Source organism: Populus nigra, chromosome 5, assembly GCF_951802175.1.
Source record: "Populus nigra chromosome 5, ddPopNigr1.1, whole genome shotgun sequence".
Classification (NCBI taxonomy): Eukaryota; Viridiplantae; Streptophyta; class Magnoliopsida; order Malpighiales; family Salicaceae; genus Populus; species Populus nigra.
The window spans coordinates 19,343,730-19,363,148 of NC_084856.1; the positions used below are offsets into that span (position 1 = coordinate 19,343,730).

At 36.3% G+C, this 19,419-nt stretch overlaps 3 protein-coding genes across 9 annotated transcripts; 2 read left to right on the forward strand and 1 right to left on the reverse strand.

Annotated features, from left to right (window-relative positions):
• The first annotated feature begins 382 nt into the window (after positions 1 to 382).
• LOC133694494 (uncharacterized) lies at positions 383 to 7,217 on the forward strand. Of its 4 annotated transcripts, XM_062116027.1 has the most exons (5): positions 412 to 677; positions 1,448 to 2,611; positions 5,393 to 5,467; positions 6,543 to 6,682; positions 6,961 to 7,217. In XM_062116027.1, the coding sequence occupies exons 2-4, from the start codon at positions 1,697 to 1,699 to the stop codon at positions 6,657 to 6,659; spliced, it is 1,107 nt and encodes a 368-aa protein (XP_061972011.1). In that variant the 5' UTR covers positions 412 to 677; positions 1,448 to 1,696; the 3' UTR covers positions 6,660 to 6,682; positions 6,961 to 7,217. The 4 variants fall into 4 exon arrangements, 3 of the variants coding, with proteins under 3 accessions (XP_061972012.1, XP_061972011.1, XP_061972010.1); XM_062116028.1 differs by lacking the exon at positions 6,961 to 7,217 and having other exon boundaries at positions 383 to 531; positions 6,543 to 6,898; XR_009842294.1 differs by lacking the exon at positions 6,961 to 7,217 and having other exon boundaries at positions 411 to 677; positions 1,448 to 2,616; positions 6,543 to 6,699.
• A 1,063-nt stretch (positions 7,218 to 8,280) lies between these two features.
• LOC133693898 (uncharacterized) lies at positions 8,281 to 11,676 on the reverse strand. 3 transcript variants are annotated; one of them, XM_062115270.1, is made up of 3 exons: positions 10,634 to 11,676; positions 8,707 to 8,751; positions 8,281 to 8,503 (listed from the first exon to the last, which is right to left on the reverse strand). In XM_062115270.1, exon 1 carries the CDS (start codon positions 11,577 to 11,579, stop codon positions 10,638 to 10,640), a length of 942 nt encoding a protein of 313 aa, XP_061971254.1. In that variant the 5' UTR covers positions 11,580 to 11,676; the 3' UTR covers positions 8,281 to 8,503; positions 8,707 to 8,751; positions 10,634 to 10,637. The 3 variants fall into 3 exon arrangements, with proteins under 3 accessions (XP_061971254.1, XP_061971251.1, XP_061971252.1); XM_062115267.1 differs by lacking the exon at positions 8,707 to 8,751 and having other exon boundaries at positions 10,634 to 11,672; XM_062115268.1 differs by lacking the exons at positions 8,281 to 8,503; positions 8,707 to 8,751 and adding an exon at positions 8,758 to 9,106.
• Positions 11,677 to 12,757: 1,081 nt separating this feature from the next.
• LOC133693897 (aldehyde dehydrogenase family 3 member H1-like) lies at positions 12,758 to 17,198 on the forward strand. Of its 2 annotated transcripts, none has more exons than XM_062115265.1 (11): positions 12,758 to 13,260; positions 13,351 to 13,591; positions 13,831 to 13,899; positions 14,012 to 14,108; positions 14,368 to 14,574; positions 15,306 to 15,421; positions 15,503 to 15,607; positions 15,688 to 15,860; positions 15,963 to 16,053; positions 16,138 to 16,287; positions 16,715 to 17,198. In XM_062115265.1, exons 1-11 carry the CDS (start codon positions 13,088 to 13,090, stop codon positions 16,952 to 16,954), a joined length of 1,662 nt encoding a protein of 553 aa, XP_061971249.1. In that variant the 5' UTR covers positions 12,758 to 13,087; the 3' UTR covers positions 16,955 to 17,198. The 2 variants fall into 2 exon arrangements, with proteins under 2 accessions (XP_061971249.1, XP_061971250.1); XM_062115266.1 differs by having other exon boundaries at positions 12,758 to 13,245.
• Positions 17,199 to 19,419: the final 2,221 nt, after the last annotated feature.

The following is a 19,419-nucleotide window of genomic DNA, read 5'->3' on the forward strand; positions in this document are numbered from 1 at the left end:
TTTTTTTTTTTTTTACATTCCTGAAAATATCTTATTCTCTTAACTCTTGCTGACCATTTATTTTCTTAAAAATACCTTTGATTTTTCTTAACCCCGAATGTACCATTCAGCAATTTAAATCCTTAGAGAATAAAGTACACAGTGAGAGTTTAGAAGAAACCAATCAACCAATCGAGTTTTTGAAAGGACAACAGTCAACAAAAGTCAATAAGACCAAGCTAGAGGCTTCACAATTGGAAGGACTAATATATAATTGTTTTTTACAATAGGGACTAAAGTATAATTTATCCTTAAAGTCAGTTTAGTATCATAGTAACCGTTGCTACTAATATAAAAATATAATATTTTTCTTTAATTTTTCTTTAAATACTTTTAAAAAAATAAAAAAAAAGAATTTGCTTACAAGGATAATTCTAGAACGCGTGAAAAGGGTTAAGACGAGTGGAAGACAGGCACAGAGAATCCGTGGTGACATCCTCTACCAACTCTCCAGCATAAAGCAAGCCACAGTCACAGAGACGGAGATCAGAAGTAAGTTTTTAACTTCCACACGCTCCTCCCCTCACAATGCTTGCCAAATTGTAAATCAAAGATCCATCGATCCATTTGGAGTTGCACCTGATGCCATTCTTGTCTTACTACTACTCACTTCCCTTTAAGCCAAAATCAAGAAAAAGGTACTTTTGGTCTTTTAAGTTCCTTGCTTTTTGGCCACTTTTTCATGTGTTAAGTTATGAATTCATCAACTTAGCTTATCCGGTTCAGGCTTGGATTTTGTGGTTTGGCTATTTAGAATTATGGGTTGATATCGAATGCTTGAGTTTATTAACGGTTATTGGGTTGTTTTTCCATTTCTGAACTGAACGTGTCTATCTCAATTTTTCCCATTTGGAAATGTAGTATTTCTTTTATCCTGGCCAGTTCAGTTCTTCATTTTTCATGAATCCATCATTGATCAGCTTACTTGGATTGCTGTATGCGTGAATTGCCTGAAATTTTACGTTGCTATTGGTGTTAATTCTCGTGGAAGTGTAAGAATTGGTCTAGGTAGGAAGCTAGATTTTTTAGTGACAATCAAGAGGAGAAAGATTATTTCTTGTTTGCTTGTGTTTATAGTATTCAGATCTTGGATATCCCAAAACCAGCACATGGTAAAATTCTTCTTGTCTCACTGTACTTCATCGGCCATTCACATGCATCAGGGAGCTGTGAAGTTCTTTTTTCTTTTTGTTTTGTCTGTGAAAGAACCGCTTTTTGCTTGTGTTATGCGTAAACTCCTGTTATGTTATTTGTATTCTTGTAATTCTTTGTTCTGTTCTACTACTCGATCTGCCAAATGCCTTGTCTTATTCATTTGCTCTTCACTGTTGTTTTCCCTCATTGATGCATAATGATTGTGTCATGAAGATTTTATCATGTCTCGACTCTGATCAGAATTATTTTGCAGTTTCCAGTAATACACTATGGCTGAATTGGGAGCATGGTGGTAAAGAGATAGGAAGGCATTCTCTATGCCTATACATGTGGAAAGGGTTGCATCTCACAACACAGTCCATTGCCTTAAGATTATGCTAAAATACTGTGTTGTCTTCAATTTAAATTTGCAATGGAGAAGTTGGGTATGGACATGAGTAAATGTAAATTAATACAACAGTCCAAACTATGAAGTTGTTTTAAATGCAAGCCTCAAGTTAACATGACGAGTAAGGAAAATGTATCACAACCAATCAGCAGTGGAGTCAGGAATGATGGCCACTCACCTAGTGAGAGTGAAGATTTAGGGACTGGCTCACGTTGCAGTCTAGATGCAGGTATAGCAACTTGTCGTGTGTGCCAATGTGCTGAATCTGACAAAAGGGGAGATGTTGCTTTGGGGTTTTTGGGCATTGTTCCTCCATTGCAAGAAGCACGTAATAGTAGTGGTGCAGTAAAACCTGAAAGCAAAGAAGTCCCCTTGAATGCTGAAGCTGATCGGTTCCATAGCAAAAATACTGGAAGAGAATCGGGGCTGGTTGAGTTCTTTAGCCCTGAAGGGGAGGTTTTCATTTGTAATACAGATACAGATTTAGAATTGGGTTCACGCCACCAACAAGACTTGTTAATTGAACTTGGCTGCTCTTGCAAAAGTGATCTTGCCCTGGTACACTATGCATGTGCTCTCAAGTGGTTTGTCAATCATGGATCCACTGTCTGTGAAATCTGTGGACATGTTGCAATAAATATCAGGACTTCAGACTTTAAAAAGGTTATGGTTGCTTTGAAGGATTATGAAGCATTGAGGGAAAGGACTGCCTCTGGAGACCCTAATCCTGCTCAGGTGCATGCCAGTGCAGGTGTTGATCCTGATGCTGTTGCTGCTGTTAGAAGGCAACGGCTAAGTGAAATTTCGTTGTGGTTTTGCCCCCACAATAATAACACCAATAATTATAATAATAATTCTGCTGCAGTTTCACAGGTTGTTTCTGAACAACCCCTGAATACTGTCACAGAAGATATTGTCCCTGCTGATAATCGTGCAACTAAATGGGCTGTGGAAGGTACAGGGATTTTGCTTGCAACAGGGCTACTCACTGTTACTCTAGCATGGCTTATTGCTCCCCGTGTTGGAAAGGTATGGTGAGTTCAACCTAATTGGAGTAAACTAAGATACGTATGCATGGAATTGTTTTGCTATTTTCCCAAGTTGCAATTCCAGTTGAACATATATTGTTATTGGGTCATCTTATGTGCCAATGTTTCTACAAACAAGAAAATTTCATGAGTGTCTATGCCAATACTATACCAACATGGCAAGTGATAAAGTAGCAAGCACATCACAGTGAAACACATTAATTATTGAATAAACCAAATTAACATGTTTTCTTGTATTGTTGCATGTTGTTTGGCTGTGCATATATAAAACTCTGTTTCCAATAGAAACAAGTCTAATGGCCTTCTAGGTGGCCCAAACAAAACAAATTAGACACATGGAGTCTGGTCGCACCTTGAACCAGACCTTTAGACCACATTTGGAGTTCTACAACCCAAAGTTTGAGGTACTGGGTGGATTAGCCCATAATCCATATAAAGACCACCCTTTCGATGTCTGACATCCTGAGTGTCATAACTAGAATGTGTTAAGAGTTCTTTTAGCCACCTCCTGTTGTGTGATGACTGACGATGGCAGATACATCTTCTAATGTTTTTCTGAACTTGGAGTCTTTGACTGCTTTGGCTACTGTGATTTTGACTTCACATCGAAAAGTATAAAACCAAGAATGTCCGAGGATAAATTATTACATATGAGTTTTTAGTTTCCATTCTTGTACATGCATGTGTGTCTTTGCAATTTATCTACATACATGTTCACACACATGTATCTCCTCAATTCACTTGGTTATGCTGTATGAGGCTTGAACATTAGTTTGTCTGTCTAGCCAACCCTTTGATCTTGTTAATCTCAGAAGTTATGTTTTTTTTTTGGGGAAACCTGAGTCTTTGAGACCTGAGCTTTAACCAGTTATAATTCTGTCATCATGGAGACTTTTTGTAATTTTTTTATATAACTTTTGCTAGGTCAGAATCCCTTAGAAGGTTTTGATATGTGTACTCGTAACTGTTTGGAGTTAACTTTTTGTCTTGTTTCTATTTGGTTTATAAATCTATTTGTCATGTCAGTTGTGCCATGCTTCTGAGTTCTGATGCTTCACAAGGTGAATATTTTTATGCTGGTCAGTCTTCTATGCTTATATAAATTCTCTAGTTGGAAGGTTGGGAATGTTCTCAACTGCTTTGCCTATTTGGCATAATGTTTGTGAACTGATCAATGACACACAACAAGTGTTGATGGTGGTATTCCCTAGAATTTGAGATTTATCTAAGTTAATCATAGGTGGTTGCTGGATGGTGGGGGGGGATGACACCATGAAAACAAGGGATCTGGATTAATAGTGAACCTTCTGAACTGTTTTAATGGGCTAGGGTTAGATGGAAGGGCATAGAGAAGATGCACTTTAGGCTTTAGGGGCATTCTACTAACGCTGAGTTTTTGAGTGCTTTTGGGGAAAGATTATCCTTTGAAGGATATCTGGTGCCCTTGGGCTTCCTAAGTATAGCTTCTTTCTTTAGGACTGCAACTGGTTAGAGGATTTGGCTTCTTATGGATGAATGAATAGGAAAACCATTCTTGCTATCAGTAAATGGGGTGGAGTGTTGGTGAATTTTTGAATGCATTTATTGTCTAGCTACTTTGGATTTGGTGCTTTGTGTTTCCTATTCAAGGTGTGTTGGATCTTTTCAAATCAGTTGTGCTGTTGTCTGGCTGGCACGGATGCTGGTGGTTGGAATAATTGGCTTCTTTAGCCAATTGACACTTTGTGTCATATTTGGTGCTTGTGAGCAAAATGGCACTCTCGGACATTATAAGAGGATGAATTATTTCTTGATGCACTCTGAACCTGTTTGGTGTAATGATTCTTGGTTCATCTGGAGCTGTACTTTTAAACATTTTCATGGTTTGCTATTTACTATGCCTGCTCATTCTATTAGTGCCAACCCCCTGCTCACTTACACACACACACACACGTTCATTTTTGAAAGATTATTGCTTGGATTTTGCAGGCTAGGAATTTTTAGTTAGTTTTGCATGCTACACTGTATAGTAAAGTAGAATATAGCTCCAAGCTTTCTCTTTGATGCTATGAGAAGGAAATCCAGAAAATCATGCTGGGGCCTTTTATACAATATTTATTTATTTTTGCTGGTGTTAAGACTGATGAAATTCTGATGTAGCACTTTGGGGGAAAGTGAACTCTATCAAAGAGATGAAATTACTAACAGAAGTAACTTTGATACTAATTAATAGAAGAGCTTTGGAGATCCTTGTTTGAGCATTGACCTGCTGCCAATTCTCTCCCATCTTTAGTCCTTATTGCTTATTCTCTTTCTTGTCTAGCTATTAAATGAATCACAATAACTTGAGCTTTGCTATAGGAAGTTTTGCGAAGGATGTATGCTGTGAAACATTGTCATCATTCACATACACCATATGAAATTCCAATGGTTAAGGCATATCCAAATTGGTAGCATAACTCTCCTTTGAAAGGGAGGTAGTCAGTTCAAACTCGTCCTCCCTAAAACTGTTAAATTATATATATAAAGAAAAAAACAAAGTGATGGTACAAATCTTCTATTCTTACTATTATTCATTTGAGAGGAATTGGTAGTTAGGTGCACAGATGATTCACTTAGCATTTTGGAGATATTTTATTGTCTAATTTGTTTGTTGCTCCGGATTCTGTTATGTATGCCTCTGCATGTTATTCCATGCTAGTTGGTTGCAAAAGAATGCTAATGACTTTAGCTACCTGAGTTCTGTGTTTTATTATGCAACTTACTCAGCTCTTGTCTCCAGAAAACTGCCAAAAGTGGTCTTCATATTCTCCTTGGAGGCATTTGTGCTCTAACAGTTGTGATCTTCTTTCGCTTTGTAAGTAACTTCTTTCTCTTAGTCTTTCTGACTCTGTATTTCAGCATAACTGCTTTTGATCTATAGATGCATGTGCATATTTGTGTTATGACCTAAGTACCTTGGTAGACGGTAGGTATCATGATCCTCAGGTTTCCACAGAAACCTGTGATTATAGAATGATGCTCTTCTGTTCAGTATAACTATTTTGATAGATAGTGTTGAAACACCTGGCTGAGTGAAATCTTAATTTGGTTGATGAAGTGGTGTTGGCAAATGATTCGAGGAAAAGTAAATGTAGATTTCTGATTTTCGAAGTTGCACCATTGGAACATTGTAGTCTTTTTTGTCCTAATATATCTTTATTTAGGTCAATCGGTTGCTGCTTCTGTGTTTTTATAATTTTGGGGAAATTTCTGTACATTCTGAAAAGTAAAAGCTGGTCCTGGTTTCTCGTTTATGGTATGTTCTTTAATGGTCATAACTTGTGGCCTTTGTTGTGTATTTTAGAGTCAAAGTACTGAAGGGTGTATTTAGAAGAAGTCTAACAGAAAGATATACAAATTTTTAGTTTCTGTCCAATTATAAACATAGAGAATTCCAGCAGCTTTATGCCCATTGTGAGGCTATAATTTCCTTCTTCCTTCTTTGTGATGGTTTAGAACAAAACATTAGCTTGAAATTTAAATTCTCTGGAATTCTCTGCCTGCAAGTAATGAGGTTTTTCTTTTTTGAACAATAGGAAACCATTTTAAGGAATTAGGTTTTGTAGCATGTTTTCGGCAGTGATTGAATGTCAAGGCTGCGTAAATGCTTGGTGTATGGAAATGTTGGGAATATTACTGATCGTAGTGCCAACACTTGATTTGCATAGCAGGAGAGCTGACTTAATTTGCTTGTGCTCTAATTCTCTTATTAAAATCTGTGCTCATTATCCATTTCTTTGATTTTTTTGAATCTCTTACAGAAACAAATTTTGCAAAATTTAGAACTGTGTAAAGCAAAACATTGAAGGAAATTTGTTGCATGTTGGTTCTGAATTCTGATACATAAATGAAACTGTGCTGGCTGATGTTTATGCTTTTACAACTTGCAGATTGTGCTCACCAGAATCAAATATGGACCTGCTCGCTACTGGGCTATCTTATTTGTCTTCTGGTTTCTTGTGTTTGGTATATGGGCGTCACGGACACATGATGCTCATACTACATAGTTTCTCAGAGATCACAAATGCATGTAAACTTCTTTCTTTCCCCCTTTTGTTTCTTTTTTTTTTCTCTCTTTTATATTTGGTTTCACCATATGGTAAAATTTGATTAGCGGCTTTGAAGAACTTCATTATGTGCATCGTTCTGTAATTCATGTGAATAGACAAGACCATTGCTCGGGATAGAATGCTTTTAGCAGGAACTGCCATTTTAGAGTAAAATGATTTTTATCTGATTGTTTTCACTTGTTTATTGGTTGTTAAAACTTGTTCTGAGAAATCTTTACATCATGGGATTTGAGGACAGATTTATTTGACCCGAGATTCAGCTTCCTCAACTTCAGCCTTTCATGGATGATGTTTTAATCTCTCAAATGGATTTGCAAACTGTGTTTGGTGGCATGAATTGGAGCAAAAAAATTAGAACTCAGGCGGTTTGTGTCCAGAATTTATATGCAGTAGACCTCTAGTAATCCTCACTTGATTGTCACAATTGAGTGTTTTGTTCTTTTGTTGAGATGGATATTTAACTTTAATTAAACACAAAAACATTAGCTAGTGCCATGATATCTATCCAAAGAAAAAGCATGTTTTAGTTCGATTGCTATGAGATGAGTAAATTCCATCTACAAAAATGTAACTGGTAATTTTATCTCACAGCACTGGTTATTAGTGATGGTAAGCCGTGACAGGAGGCAAGAGCTTCTCTGCCAATGCCCTTATTTCCCTTGTGGCCTTCTGGTGTCCTTGAACTACCTGTGGAAGTATTGAGGAGACCTTGACCTCCAAGACTTTTATTTGATTCCTAATGAAATAAAAGTGATGGAATTATTTGGAACCAAAATTGTCGGTTTAATGACATATTTTACTCCTATTTTTTTTACAAACCAAAATAATTAAGAAAAAAATAATACTTATCAACATATCATTTAATTTTTTAGAGACAGACAACATCATTTCAAAAGTTATATATATCTCTTAAATTTATTTGAATAGTTCAAAGACAATGCTGAATTGCCTTTTATATATATATATATAACAAAAACTCTAATTGTTTTATTAATAAAATATTTTAAATTATTTCAAAACAATGTTGTTTATAGCATTCTGTGTAAAATAGAGTTAAAAAAATAAAAAAAATATTATTTTAATATATTTTCAAATAAAAAATATTTCAGAACAACAATCATTACTACAATAAAAAAAATTATAACTATCAAAGTTTTTCCATTATTCTTTATTACATAGCTTAATTTGCTTATTAAATTAGTAGTTAAGATCTTGTTTTGCCATAGCCCTAACAATTTAAGGGCAAATCACGCTTTAAAAGAAAGTGTTTAGTGAAGGATTGAATAACTCTTTTTTAATTTATTTTTAATTTATTTTTAGTGTTTTAAAATTCTTTTGATACATTAATATTAACAAAATTAAAAATTAAAAATATTATTTTAATACATTTTCAAATAATAAATACTTAAAAAAACAATATTTAACAAATGATCCAGCATATATCTCCATGATCGACAGACATCATGACACGGTGAGACATGGTGAAATTGGAGAGTATTGAACCTAATATTTTCTAGTGGAAATCCCGAGTCAACATTTTGAACTGCTCGGATCGGTGTTGGTTTAGTAATAATAATAATAATAATAAGGCAATTTTTTTTCTTTTTTCCTGTCAAGTGCAGTAGTTTTTTCCATCATAATAAACTGTGGCACAAAAATAAAAAAGTAGGGAGATTTTGTTAGTTATTGTACTTCAAAGTCCTATGAACAAATAGCCTCCATCCCTTCATGCAATTTATGACTCCATTACAGGCTCCCTCTCTCTCCACTCTGTCCACCACCTGTAACATACGTAGTCATTCATTCATCAATCTTCAATGTCAGCATACAATTTACCACAAGAGATAAACACAAACTTCAGCAATATGTTTGCATGAAAAGGCCACCTGAGATTCCAGTTCCATGACAGATTGATTTATATATACATGACATGCAAAGCCAAGAATGTAGACATCAAGCTAGAAGCTCTTTACGTGATGACTACCTGATTATTAGCAGTACTATAACATTGTGGCTTCAATGAAAAGCTCTGTATGCAAATCACTGAATCAGTCAGACTGCAAGTAGACATAAAACCTACACCAAAGTTCATGGCTCCGCATACAAAGGTATCGATGAAAAAGCTCGTCGTTTTCAATCTTCATGTGGATTAATTCTTTATTATTGTCTATAAAAACTAGAAATAGTATTAATATGAGAAACACAGGGAAGTAGTAGCGTAAAAGGATCAGGCAACCCTTCCATATTATGATTTTATCTTGAATCAACAATTTGCCAACCCACACCCTACCCTTGTGTTGTTTGATTGTTACCAACAAGAACCACAACATTCTTCTCTTCCATTATTCCGAGGAACACTTCTCCTGATGACACACCCTCCTTGTCTGCAAATAAATGACATATCAACAGATGTTTTTCTCCAGGGAACAATTTCATCTACACCATTATGGACACTCTTTAGTTTTCTTATAACATCAAGCACACTAGCAAACGAGCCAGGGGTTGTCTAACTCTCACTGCTGTAACTAGTAAGACCATAGCTGTGAGCACTTGTTTTGGGGATAATCAAGTGTTTGCAGTTTACTTGCAATTGCTTAACAAAGTTAAAATATACTAGATACTGAACCTGCTTCATACTAACTTCCCCAAATAAATTTATGATAAGCCCTGAAGAAAGATGCTTCTCTCTGGATTCTAACATATGTCACGGAACAAATGGCATCAGAATCCCTTTTCTTTTCCTGGTAACTGCTAGAATTTCCTCATTTTCAAGCTATAAAAAGAACTAGTAATGAGAATTTCAGAATAACATTCCATAAAGCCCAGCATCTTTGATTTACTGTTTCCTACTGGCATCAACTATGGTCTAAGAAACTGATTATTACTTTCTAAATATTATGAATGATAACTTCAGAACTCATCAAGTTTCCTTTTGGCTTCAAGCATTCAAGTACAGCCATGTTCATGCTTATAATGTTTCTATCATGTACATCCATCTGTCCCAAAAGGGTACTAGCATCAATCACAAGAGTGAGTGGATGCTTCACAATTCCTGCAGAATTAAATTCACACATCTAATAATAACAAGCCAACCTTGTCCTCTGTATACCAAACCTCCGAATAAGTAAAAACTCAGTCCCTTCTCGTCGCCTATACCAATCCCACTTTTACTCGTGTTAAAAAAAAATAATAGTAAAAAAATTTCCATTTCAGTTCGGTCAGACACGACAGGATAGCTGCCATCATCTAAAATGATGCAGCACTAACAAAATTCGAAGAGAATCTGAACCTATATTGGACAAGATACTGTAAATAGATTCATATAGCCGACGCCAACAATTTGGGAACAATTTGGGATCAAGATTTAGTTTACGTTTTCCGTTTTCCCCCGCCCAACTAAATTGATAAATTTCCCATGTCTCGGTTTGAACTTTGAATTTGAGACACCTGTTTAGGCTGTGAGTACTAATCCAATGACATGTCTAGAGCTCATTCAATGGCTTCAATGAGCGAAGTATACATGAATAAAATGTCTTTCTAAGCACTCATTTTGGAAGATACTACTCCAACACAATTGATTCAGCATTCCTGCTATTCCATGCCTAGGCATAATGTCACATTCTCCCTGGCCTAAAACACAATCTAGTCCAAAGCAAATTTCATTATAAGTAGTCAAATTTGTAAAACCTGTTAGATTAACAATCCTACAATTCTGATAAGATTATCATTTTCCATTCGACACACATTTAAATTTCAAGAAAATCAAGATAAAATAGATTTACCCAAAAATCTCCACCAACCCATAACATAACATAAAACCCCCTTAACAATTAGCACGCAGCAGACAATATACACAAAGAAAAGAGTAAATTAAAAAGAAAACAAGTCCAAATAATAAGGTAAGAACATACCCGGTTATGAAAGGTAGAAGATATCATCAGTCATGAGAAGTATGTAATGCAAGATCCTCAAAGGAGTATTTCTAAAATCCAAAGCAGGCAACCTCAATTCCCTTATCCTACACTCCCCGCCATTTCCTCGTGACACCACATAAACAGGCTTTGAGTCCACTTTCCTAAACAAATACACCATCTTGCTGCCTCCAATTCCATCGCTTGGTGTGTTATTTTCCTTGGTCTTGAAAAGAGTCCATCCAACACCAGCTAAAGCCCTTGAAAATTTATCCATGGAATCAATTCTATCACCAGTTAACCTCCAAAACAAAGAAAATGAACAACAATCCCAGTTGCTATCATAAAGACTGTCGCTTTCATATCCACCCATAACTTTCTTGGTGTGTTTTGAGTTGATAAACGCAAGCTTGAACAACCCTTTTGAGAGTGAAACAAATGAGCGAAGATGGGTTAAAGAAGAGGAGTAAAGTGAAGGGAATGGTAGAGGAATGGCATTGTTTGGTAAATGCAACAAAGATGATGTTGATGTCCATGATAACGATACTGATGATGTACATGGAGTTGATGTCGATGTCGATGGTGATGTACACGATGATGGGTATGAGAAAATAATGTGAGAAAGAGATGGTGTTGGATATAAGTCCATGCCCATGTCTCTTGCAATCTTGGTTAGCCTGTATGTATCTGTAACAAGTTCTTTATTTGGCAAGAACAGAAGTAGTGGGGTCTTTGTCTTCGTCTTCGTCTTTGTCTTGGCTCTTGTTTTTGTTGTGTCTGTATTATTGTCGCTGTTGGTGTGGGTGTAGCTGGTGTTGATATCTTTGTGATGGTGATGGTGATGGTGGGAAAGGAGAGGAGGAGGGTTGTTGATGGTTTCTCCTAAGACCAGAGAGCGTACCAGCTTTAGTGGGAGCATCTTTTCTTTGCTTTGCTTTGCTTTCATCTTCTCTTACCTTACCTTACCTTAACTGACCACTTGTGTTAAAGCATCTTCTCACAGTGAAGGGTGGTGTGTCTTCTCGGTCTTCTGTCCAAAAAGAGTACACAATGGGCCCATCGTCATTTTGACTACAAGTTAAACCATCCAAATTCCGTTCATCCATCCTAGTGATTTTTTTGACTTGGAATTGGTTCTTCTCCAGAGGAAATCATTGAGAAAGATATATAAATAACTATTTTCCCCAGCCAAAGCAATATATGGTAAGGTGGTCTTTGCAATGTTATTGAAGCATCATCCTTTCCAGGTTAAGTTATCAATATGAAAATTTAACTGGAATCATAGTACAAATAAATACATATAAATATCTATTTGTTAGCCAATAAATAGTAAATACAATAAAAGCTCTCACATGTGAAGATCTGTTGTCAATTCCTAGTTATCAACTTATCAAACATGGAGTTGGAGCCCAGTGGCCTAAGCAACGTGCAGAGAATTGATTTCTCGTATTTTTAAACTTCCATTTCACCCCTCCCATGGTCTTGCTGGTGGGCTATTCACTTGGGTGATGCATGCCCAATGAATAAAAATTTATTCTAATATCTGCTAAAAAAAGAGTAACTGCATAATGCACAAGGTTACTGGTTTAATCCCAGCATTATAGCATCAAATTGAGTGAAGAGCATATGGAGGCATTTTAACGAGGAGCTGAACCACCCACCTCATTGTTGTATGAAAGACACAAGACAAGCATACTATCTATCTTTTGAACAAATTAAAAGAGCTTCTCAGATTGTTTCTACAGTGATTTTCTGCCATAATTCGCCTTTTCCTATTTTAAACAATTTGTTCTTTCTAGGGTGGGCTACCGGGGTGCTGTGCTTGCATCAGATGAAAGTTATTTTGATATATAGTACGGAGCTGGGATTATTTGATAGGCGGCAAAATTAATATAAGAAGGTATAATTTTTTTTAATTTACTGAATTGGTCTGCCAATGGAGGATCTATTTGATTTTTTTAATCCTCCCTGCTTGCACTATTCCCACTAAAGAGAACTCACATGGGTATGCTATAAATTATCAATCACCTTGACAAAAAAAAAAAAAAGATTATTAAAATTAATTAATTGATTAATTATCCAACTCGTAATCACTATTCCTGGGCTAGTTTAGTTAAGCTTGGATTGGAAATCGAGTCCCACGTTAGGCAATACAATTTTTCTGTTTCGTTTTATTTTATTTTATCTGATACTTGGGCTTGAGAATCTGAACAAGATTCCGATGAATTATAGTCACTTTGATGCCAAAGTTGGTATCTATCTGTATGCTGGCGTTTTAGATGATCAGACATATTGTCTCCTGGTATTAGAGAATCTTTTATGCGGTTATCTTGTCTTATTTATGTTTTGTTAAGAAACAAAGAAATTGATTTTTAATTAAAGGTTCTTCAAGTTCTCTATAAAAATAGAGAATAAATCTTCTTGGCCACCTCAACATCCTGGCCGGCAGCTGCCATGTTTCTTGACTCTTTGCCTTTTGTTACCGTCCTGCGGAACAGTGTGGTTGATATTGGTGCGAGGAGAAGTTTCACCAGCTGTTATCCAAAGAAGACTAATCAGAAGCATGAAGCTACCCTTTCCTTCCCTCGCTCAGGCACCATTCGTAAATCTCTGTGTGTTTGCCTCTCGTATGCGTGCTTACTTTCAAAGTTGCCTCATTTGATTTTTCTTTTTGGGAGTTTTTATGCTATGTTTTTATTATTTTTAATTTTTGAAAGCCCTTCTGCGATTCCACCGGTAATGACAGAGGGAAAGAAGCAACCTTTTGATGCCAATGAAGCTCCTTTGCTAGTTAAGGAACTTAAAGAAAGCTTCAGAACTGGAAGAACAAGGAGTTATGAATGGCGAGTGTCACAATTGAAGGGTATTGAAAAGATGGTTGAGGAAAGGGAGAAGGATATTTCGGAAGCCCTTTATAAGGACCTCTCAAAGCCTGAGTTTGAAGCCTTTGTTTCTGAGGTTTAAATCTATTTTCTTATATGTTGATTTCTCCATAATGTTCGGTATGGTCAATGCTTGCATTCTTCATATATAGCTTTTTTGTTGTGTTTTAAAAAACTCTGTAGATATCATGATGGTAAAAAGCAGTTTCAAATTCAGTCCAGTAATTTGCACATATGGAACATCTGCATATATTTATGGTACAGAGATCTGCACGTTCATGTATTGCATATTTGTCCTTATGATGTTTAATACAGATTGCTGCCGTAAAATCGTCTTGCGAGGAGGCACTTAAAGAATTGAAACAATGGATGAAGCCAGAAAAGGTAACTAGAGAACCACTCACCTTTTGGCAAAAGAAAGAACTGCTAACTGTGACTATATCTATTTAATAACAGGTTTAAGCTAGTTTAATGCCGTTCTCCCCTAACATTTCAGGCCAAAACTTCAATGACAGCCTATCCTTCTTCAGCAGAAATTGTGTCAGAACCTCTGGGAGCTGTGTTGGTAATCTCAACTTGGAACTACCCGTTTTGTAAGTTGAAAAATAAGAATCTGTGTTAATAAAATCATGTTCTACTCATGCATTCATACTCTGCACAAAAAAACATGATTCTCTGTTTTCCATAATCGATAAATTCAATCCACAAATGTGTTGCAATTGGGAAGCTAGAGAATACCATTTAGTTTCAAGATAATGTAATCACATGAAATGTCCTCGGCTAAAAAAAAAAACTTTTGCATTTTCTAGTGTTGATTTCTATGGGCCTTTTTTTTTTTTCCCCTATCTGCAGTGTTGTCAATTGATCCGGTAATAGGAGCTATTGCAGCTGGAAATGCTGTGGTATTGAAACCATCAGAAATTGCTCCAGCCACATCTTCACTGCTTTCAGAATTATTTGAGGAATATCTAGACAGCTCTGCTGTTAGAGTTGTCGAGGGAGCTGTTCCTGAAACGGCTGCATTACTTGAGCAGAAGTGGGACAAGATATTCTACACAGGTCTGACACAATAATATTTTATATTTTGAAATGCTCTGACCATACAGGTTCATGGATTGAAAGGCAGTGAGCTTGTCTCCGGTGACACACTGCAATCTATAGTTGGTGATAGAAATGAACTCCTTTTATCAAATGAAAAAATGGAAAACATAATTTTACTCCTTAATCCTAACAGAAAATACTCGCTACAGGTCCAGGAAATGTGCTCATATTAGATACTTCATCAAACACTTATTACTTCAAACATTTATTTTAGGCTAAATCACCTCTTTTGGATAAGAATATTCAGACAAGGATACAACAGTTGGACTCTACAAATCAGTGGAAAAATCTAGGTAACTTGAGAAAAAACAAAGTTCAAGCCCAAACCCATACCCCAAACTCATACAAGTCCCAGCAACATAATTTCAGATTCTTTTATTGAAATTTTGTTGTCTCACTTTTGTTTCCTTGAACTTGTTGTTCACAATAGAACACCTCAGATATTACTGATCATAACCTTCCATAAAAGTCACATGAGAATCTAAGTCAATCTATATTTTACTGTTATTCCACCATTTCATAAACAGGATTTGAAACTTTGAAAATACCAAATATTGTCCATTTGATTTTTCATACTAAGTGTAACTGCTGAAGTATAGAGTGTATGAACTGACGCTGGTAGTATTAATGGAAAAGTTCTCTAAATTCAAGACTTTAGCTAGACAGGCCATGCTGTTTTTTCTTTTTAGGTAGTCCAAGAGTAGGGCGCATTGTGATGACTGCTGCAGCAAAGCACCTTACTCCTGTTGTCCTAGAACTTGGAGGAAAGTGTCCAGTTGTTGTGGATTCTGATGTTGACTTACAAGTAAGAACATCAAGTTCATAGCTTAAGAGTGCATCAATCACGGATTCTTTTCCCTGTAGTATTAATTGGCTTCATGCGAAGGTTACTGTAAGGAGGATTATAGCTGGGAAGTGGCAACTGAACAATGGACAAGCTTGCATTAGTGTTGATTATATCATAACAACAAAAGATTTTGCCCCAAAGTTGGTAAGATCATTTTACCCTTTTTAATTCTTTAAAAGGTCTGTTCCAGCTGGATTTATTCTTGATGCATGCCCCCTGAACAGATAGATGCGCTACGGAATGGAATAGAAGAATTTTTTGGAGCAGATCCAATGGAATCGAAATACATATCCCGTATTGTGAGTTCAAACCATTTTTCACGTTTGGAAAGACTCTTAGATGAGTACAAGGTTTCCAACAAAATTGTGGTTGGAGGCCAAAGGAATCAGAAGAAACTGTGGGTTCCTTACATTTTCTGGCAGAATTTTGCTTCTAGATTATAATTCAACAACGATAGACAGGACAAAACATGACTGCATGACCTATCCTTCTATTGCAGAAAGATCGCTCCAACCATATTCTTGGATGTTCCTGAAGACTCTCAACTGATGCAGGAAGAGATATTTGGGCCATTGCTTCCTATTATCACTGTGAGTACAGAGTGAAAATATGCAATGCATGTTGTTCTAATCAGACACTATGATTCAAAGATCATTTTATCTGTGATATGATAGGTTGAAAATGTGAAAGACAGTATTGATCTGATAAATTCGAAACCTGAGCCTCTTGTCGCGTATCTCTTCACCAATAACCAGAAGCTAAGGAATAACTTCGTGCAAAATGTCTCCTGTGGAGGAATGGTTATCAATGACACCGTGCTGCATGTATGTATTTATCTCTTCCTTAAAACTCACTTATACAAGATGTGGACGGCGAAATTTTGTATGATGTGTTCACTGAGATGCAGGCTGCGCCACATCTCTCCTCAAATAGATTGTAAGGTCCCCAAACTATTAAAAATCTGCAGTGTCATGACTGCAGACAGTCAGTACCACTGTGCTTCTGGTGCCATGTTACTCCCTCCCGCAAAGAAAAAGGGAGAGAATAGGACTCAATTTCTTGATGGTTAGAAGCAATGCCAAAAATGTATATCGCGAGTTACGCTTAAGGAGTAAATGTGTCAATATGGATAATTGTACGTGGTGTAGCTAAACTGGATCTGCTCCGAAATGAGTACTTTTTAATGTTTTTTCCTAAGGTAGTAGAGGTTAACAAATTGTTTATTTCAAGCTTGGTTTTCAAATTATGCAGGTTACAGTTTCCAGTTTACCCTTTGGAGGAGTTGGGGAGAGTGGAATGGGATCATACCATGGTAAATTTTCTTTTGATGCTTTCAGTCACAAGAAGGCAGTTCTATACAGAAGTTTTAGTGGAGATTCACCTGTCAGATACCCACCATATACACCAGAAAATAAGAAGTTGATGAGGGCTGTGATGAATGGTGGCATATTTGATATAATTCTTGCTTTGATGGGATGGTCTAGAGATTGAATACATGAATTGAAGAAGTTTTTTTTTTTGGTTGGTTACCCCTCTCTTGAATGCGTTTTTATTTTTTCAAGTCTCAACTGTTCAACAGTTGTGAGATAATAATTGTATGATAACTTGCCATCTAAACGATTACTTTAAGATTGTTAGAGAGCATCCATTCAAGGGATGAGTGTCAGTGTCTTGTTGAATAAGATTATTTGTTATTTGTGAAATGCTTGGAAAGGAAATGAGAATTTCTGACTTCTGCAATGGAAATTAAAAATTCCCAGACAAAAAATGTTTATACAGTTTTCTATTACCCTTTTGGTGCAAGTACGCATCTTGCCTTGCTTACCATAATTTCCAAGCAGTCTTGCGAATCTCTTTAGTTATCTGCTGTTGAACCACCACACTGAAACTGGACAAGAGACATCTTCAGAATCTAGCAGGTCCCCTGTCGTCCCAAGCTCTGGCAACTAAGTCCATTCAGATAGTGTTACAAGCTTGGAAGGCAGTGACATGGAGAGAAAGAAATAACAATTAGCAGCAGTGAGCAGCATTAAACACGTGAAGAATAAAGTAGTTAGACAATTGGATAATCCAGTTGGGGAACAATGTATAAATAAGACCTATGATGACGGTGAGGATTAATTTTCTATAAATTGCAAAAGTTATTTTTCTTTTCTTTTAAGGTCTGCTGGAGAGTATAATTGTTTTTCAAAATGTTTTTCATGCTGAAATGTATCAAAATAATTTTTTTTATTTGTTAAAATTTATTTTTGACATCAGTGCATCAAAACAATTTAAAATATATAAAAAAAATTAATTTTTTACAGAAAAAAATTAATTTTTTTAAAAACACATGTTGGCCTATATTTCCAAACGCTCACCTTTTCTGCGTCTCAACCTCTTTTCTCACTAAAAACCTTTTTATTAAGATTATGTCTTAACAAATTGGTATCAAAGCCTTGAATCCAAGGCAATTACAACATTAACAAAGACTTAAAGATGGTGGAAAGCAATAAGGCTAGAGCTTTGGAAGAGAATGGGAGATAGTTGGATGAGAGAATGCAAGTTTTTCATCAAGAATTGCAGGATTTCATAGCAGACAACAAGAGACAGTGGTAAGAACAAGCCCAGTTGAATGAACAACTAAAGGCACAAATGGAAACCAAGATGACTATCATTCAGACATTTATGACTGGAATGGAGGTAGAAAGGGATGACAGGAATCAAGTTAACGCCAGGGAAATGGTGCATCTACAGCAGAATCATAATCCAGAGGAAAATGTGGGAATTAATAAAGGCCATCGGGTGGGTACAATGTAGCTTTGCCTAAAGTGGAGTTGTCCACGTTTCATGGAGATAATCCACGAAGATGGATTAAAAAATATAGGAAATTTTTCAAGTTGCATTTTAATTACTCCGGTTCATCAATGGGTAGAAATTGCTTCACTTTTCTTGGAAGGCAAGGCAGAGGTATGGTTTGAAGAATTTTTGGTAGGTGACCATGACCTTACAAATTGGGAGGGGTTTGTTCGATGCCTTTGTAACAGATTTGGCAGCAGAGAGCATGTGGTAGAGGAGTTTAACAAATTGGTACACGATAAGGGAGTAGAAGAGTGTATTGAAAGGTTTGAGGAGCTTAAATCCCTAATAAGCACTTTGAATTCTTCACTACCAGTATCGTACTATATATCCAGCTTTATTAGAGGCTTCAAGGAGGACATTAAACCAACATTGAAGATCTTGAAATCCGGAACATTGGTACAAGAACTTGACTAAGCAAGAGTACTACTATTGAAAAAACGACTGTATTAGCAGTAATTATGGCCACTGAAACTCTACTAGCAGTAACCGTGAGATGAAGAGTACTACCATTGAAAAAACGACTGTATTAGCAGTAATTATGGCCAATGAAACTGTATTAGCAGTAACTGTGGCCAATGAAAATGTCATGAGGTATAGTTTATTCTGTACAAAATTCTAATGGTTAACGCAAGGACATCAATTCCAAGCAGACATGAGGATCTTGAATTTAGGGAGGTGTAACATGGTTTTGGGAGTGGATTGGCTGCTAAGACTTTACTCGCGGATCCTATTCGGTTTAATAAAGATGAGATTATCTTTCAAGAAGGAGGATTAATCCGATCCTATTGTAGCAGTGGTTCCAACATGGTACAAGGAGATTATGGACACCTACAAGCAAGATTCTCAGTTGCAGGAAATAATTGATGGGAGATTGGCAGGAGCCGACAATTGGCCTGAATATAGTTTTACAGCTGATATACTCACGTATAAAAGGAGAATTGTGATCGGCAAAGAAGATGACCTGAGAGAAAAGGCAGTTAAAACAATTCATAATTCTTGTATAGAAAGCCATGCTAGGAGACACAACTCTTACGGGAGATTCAAGATTGTGTTTTAGTGGCCTTTAATGAAGAAGATGGTAAAACAACTGGTGAAGAAGTGTAATAATGTCTGCG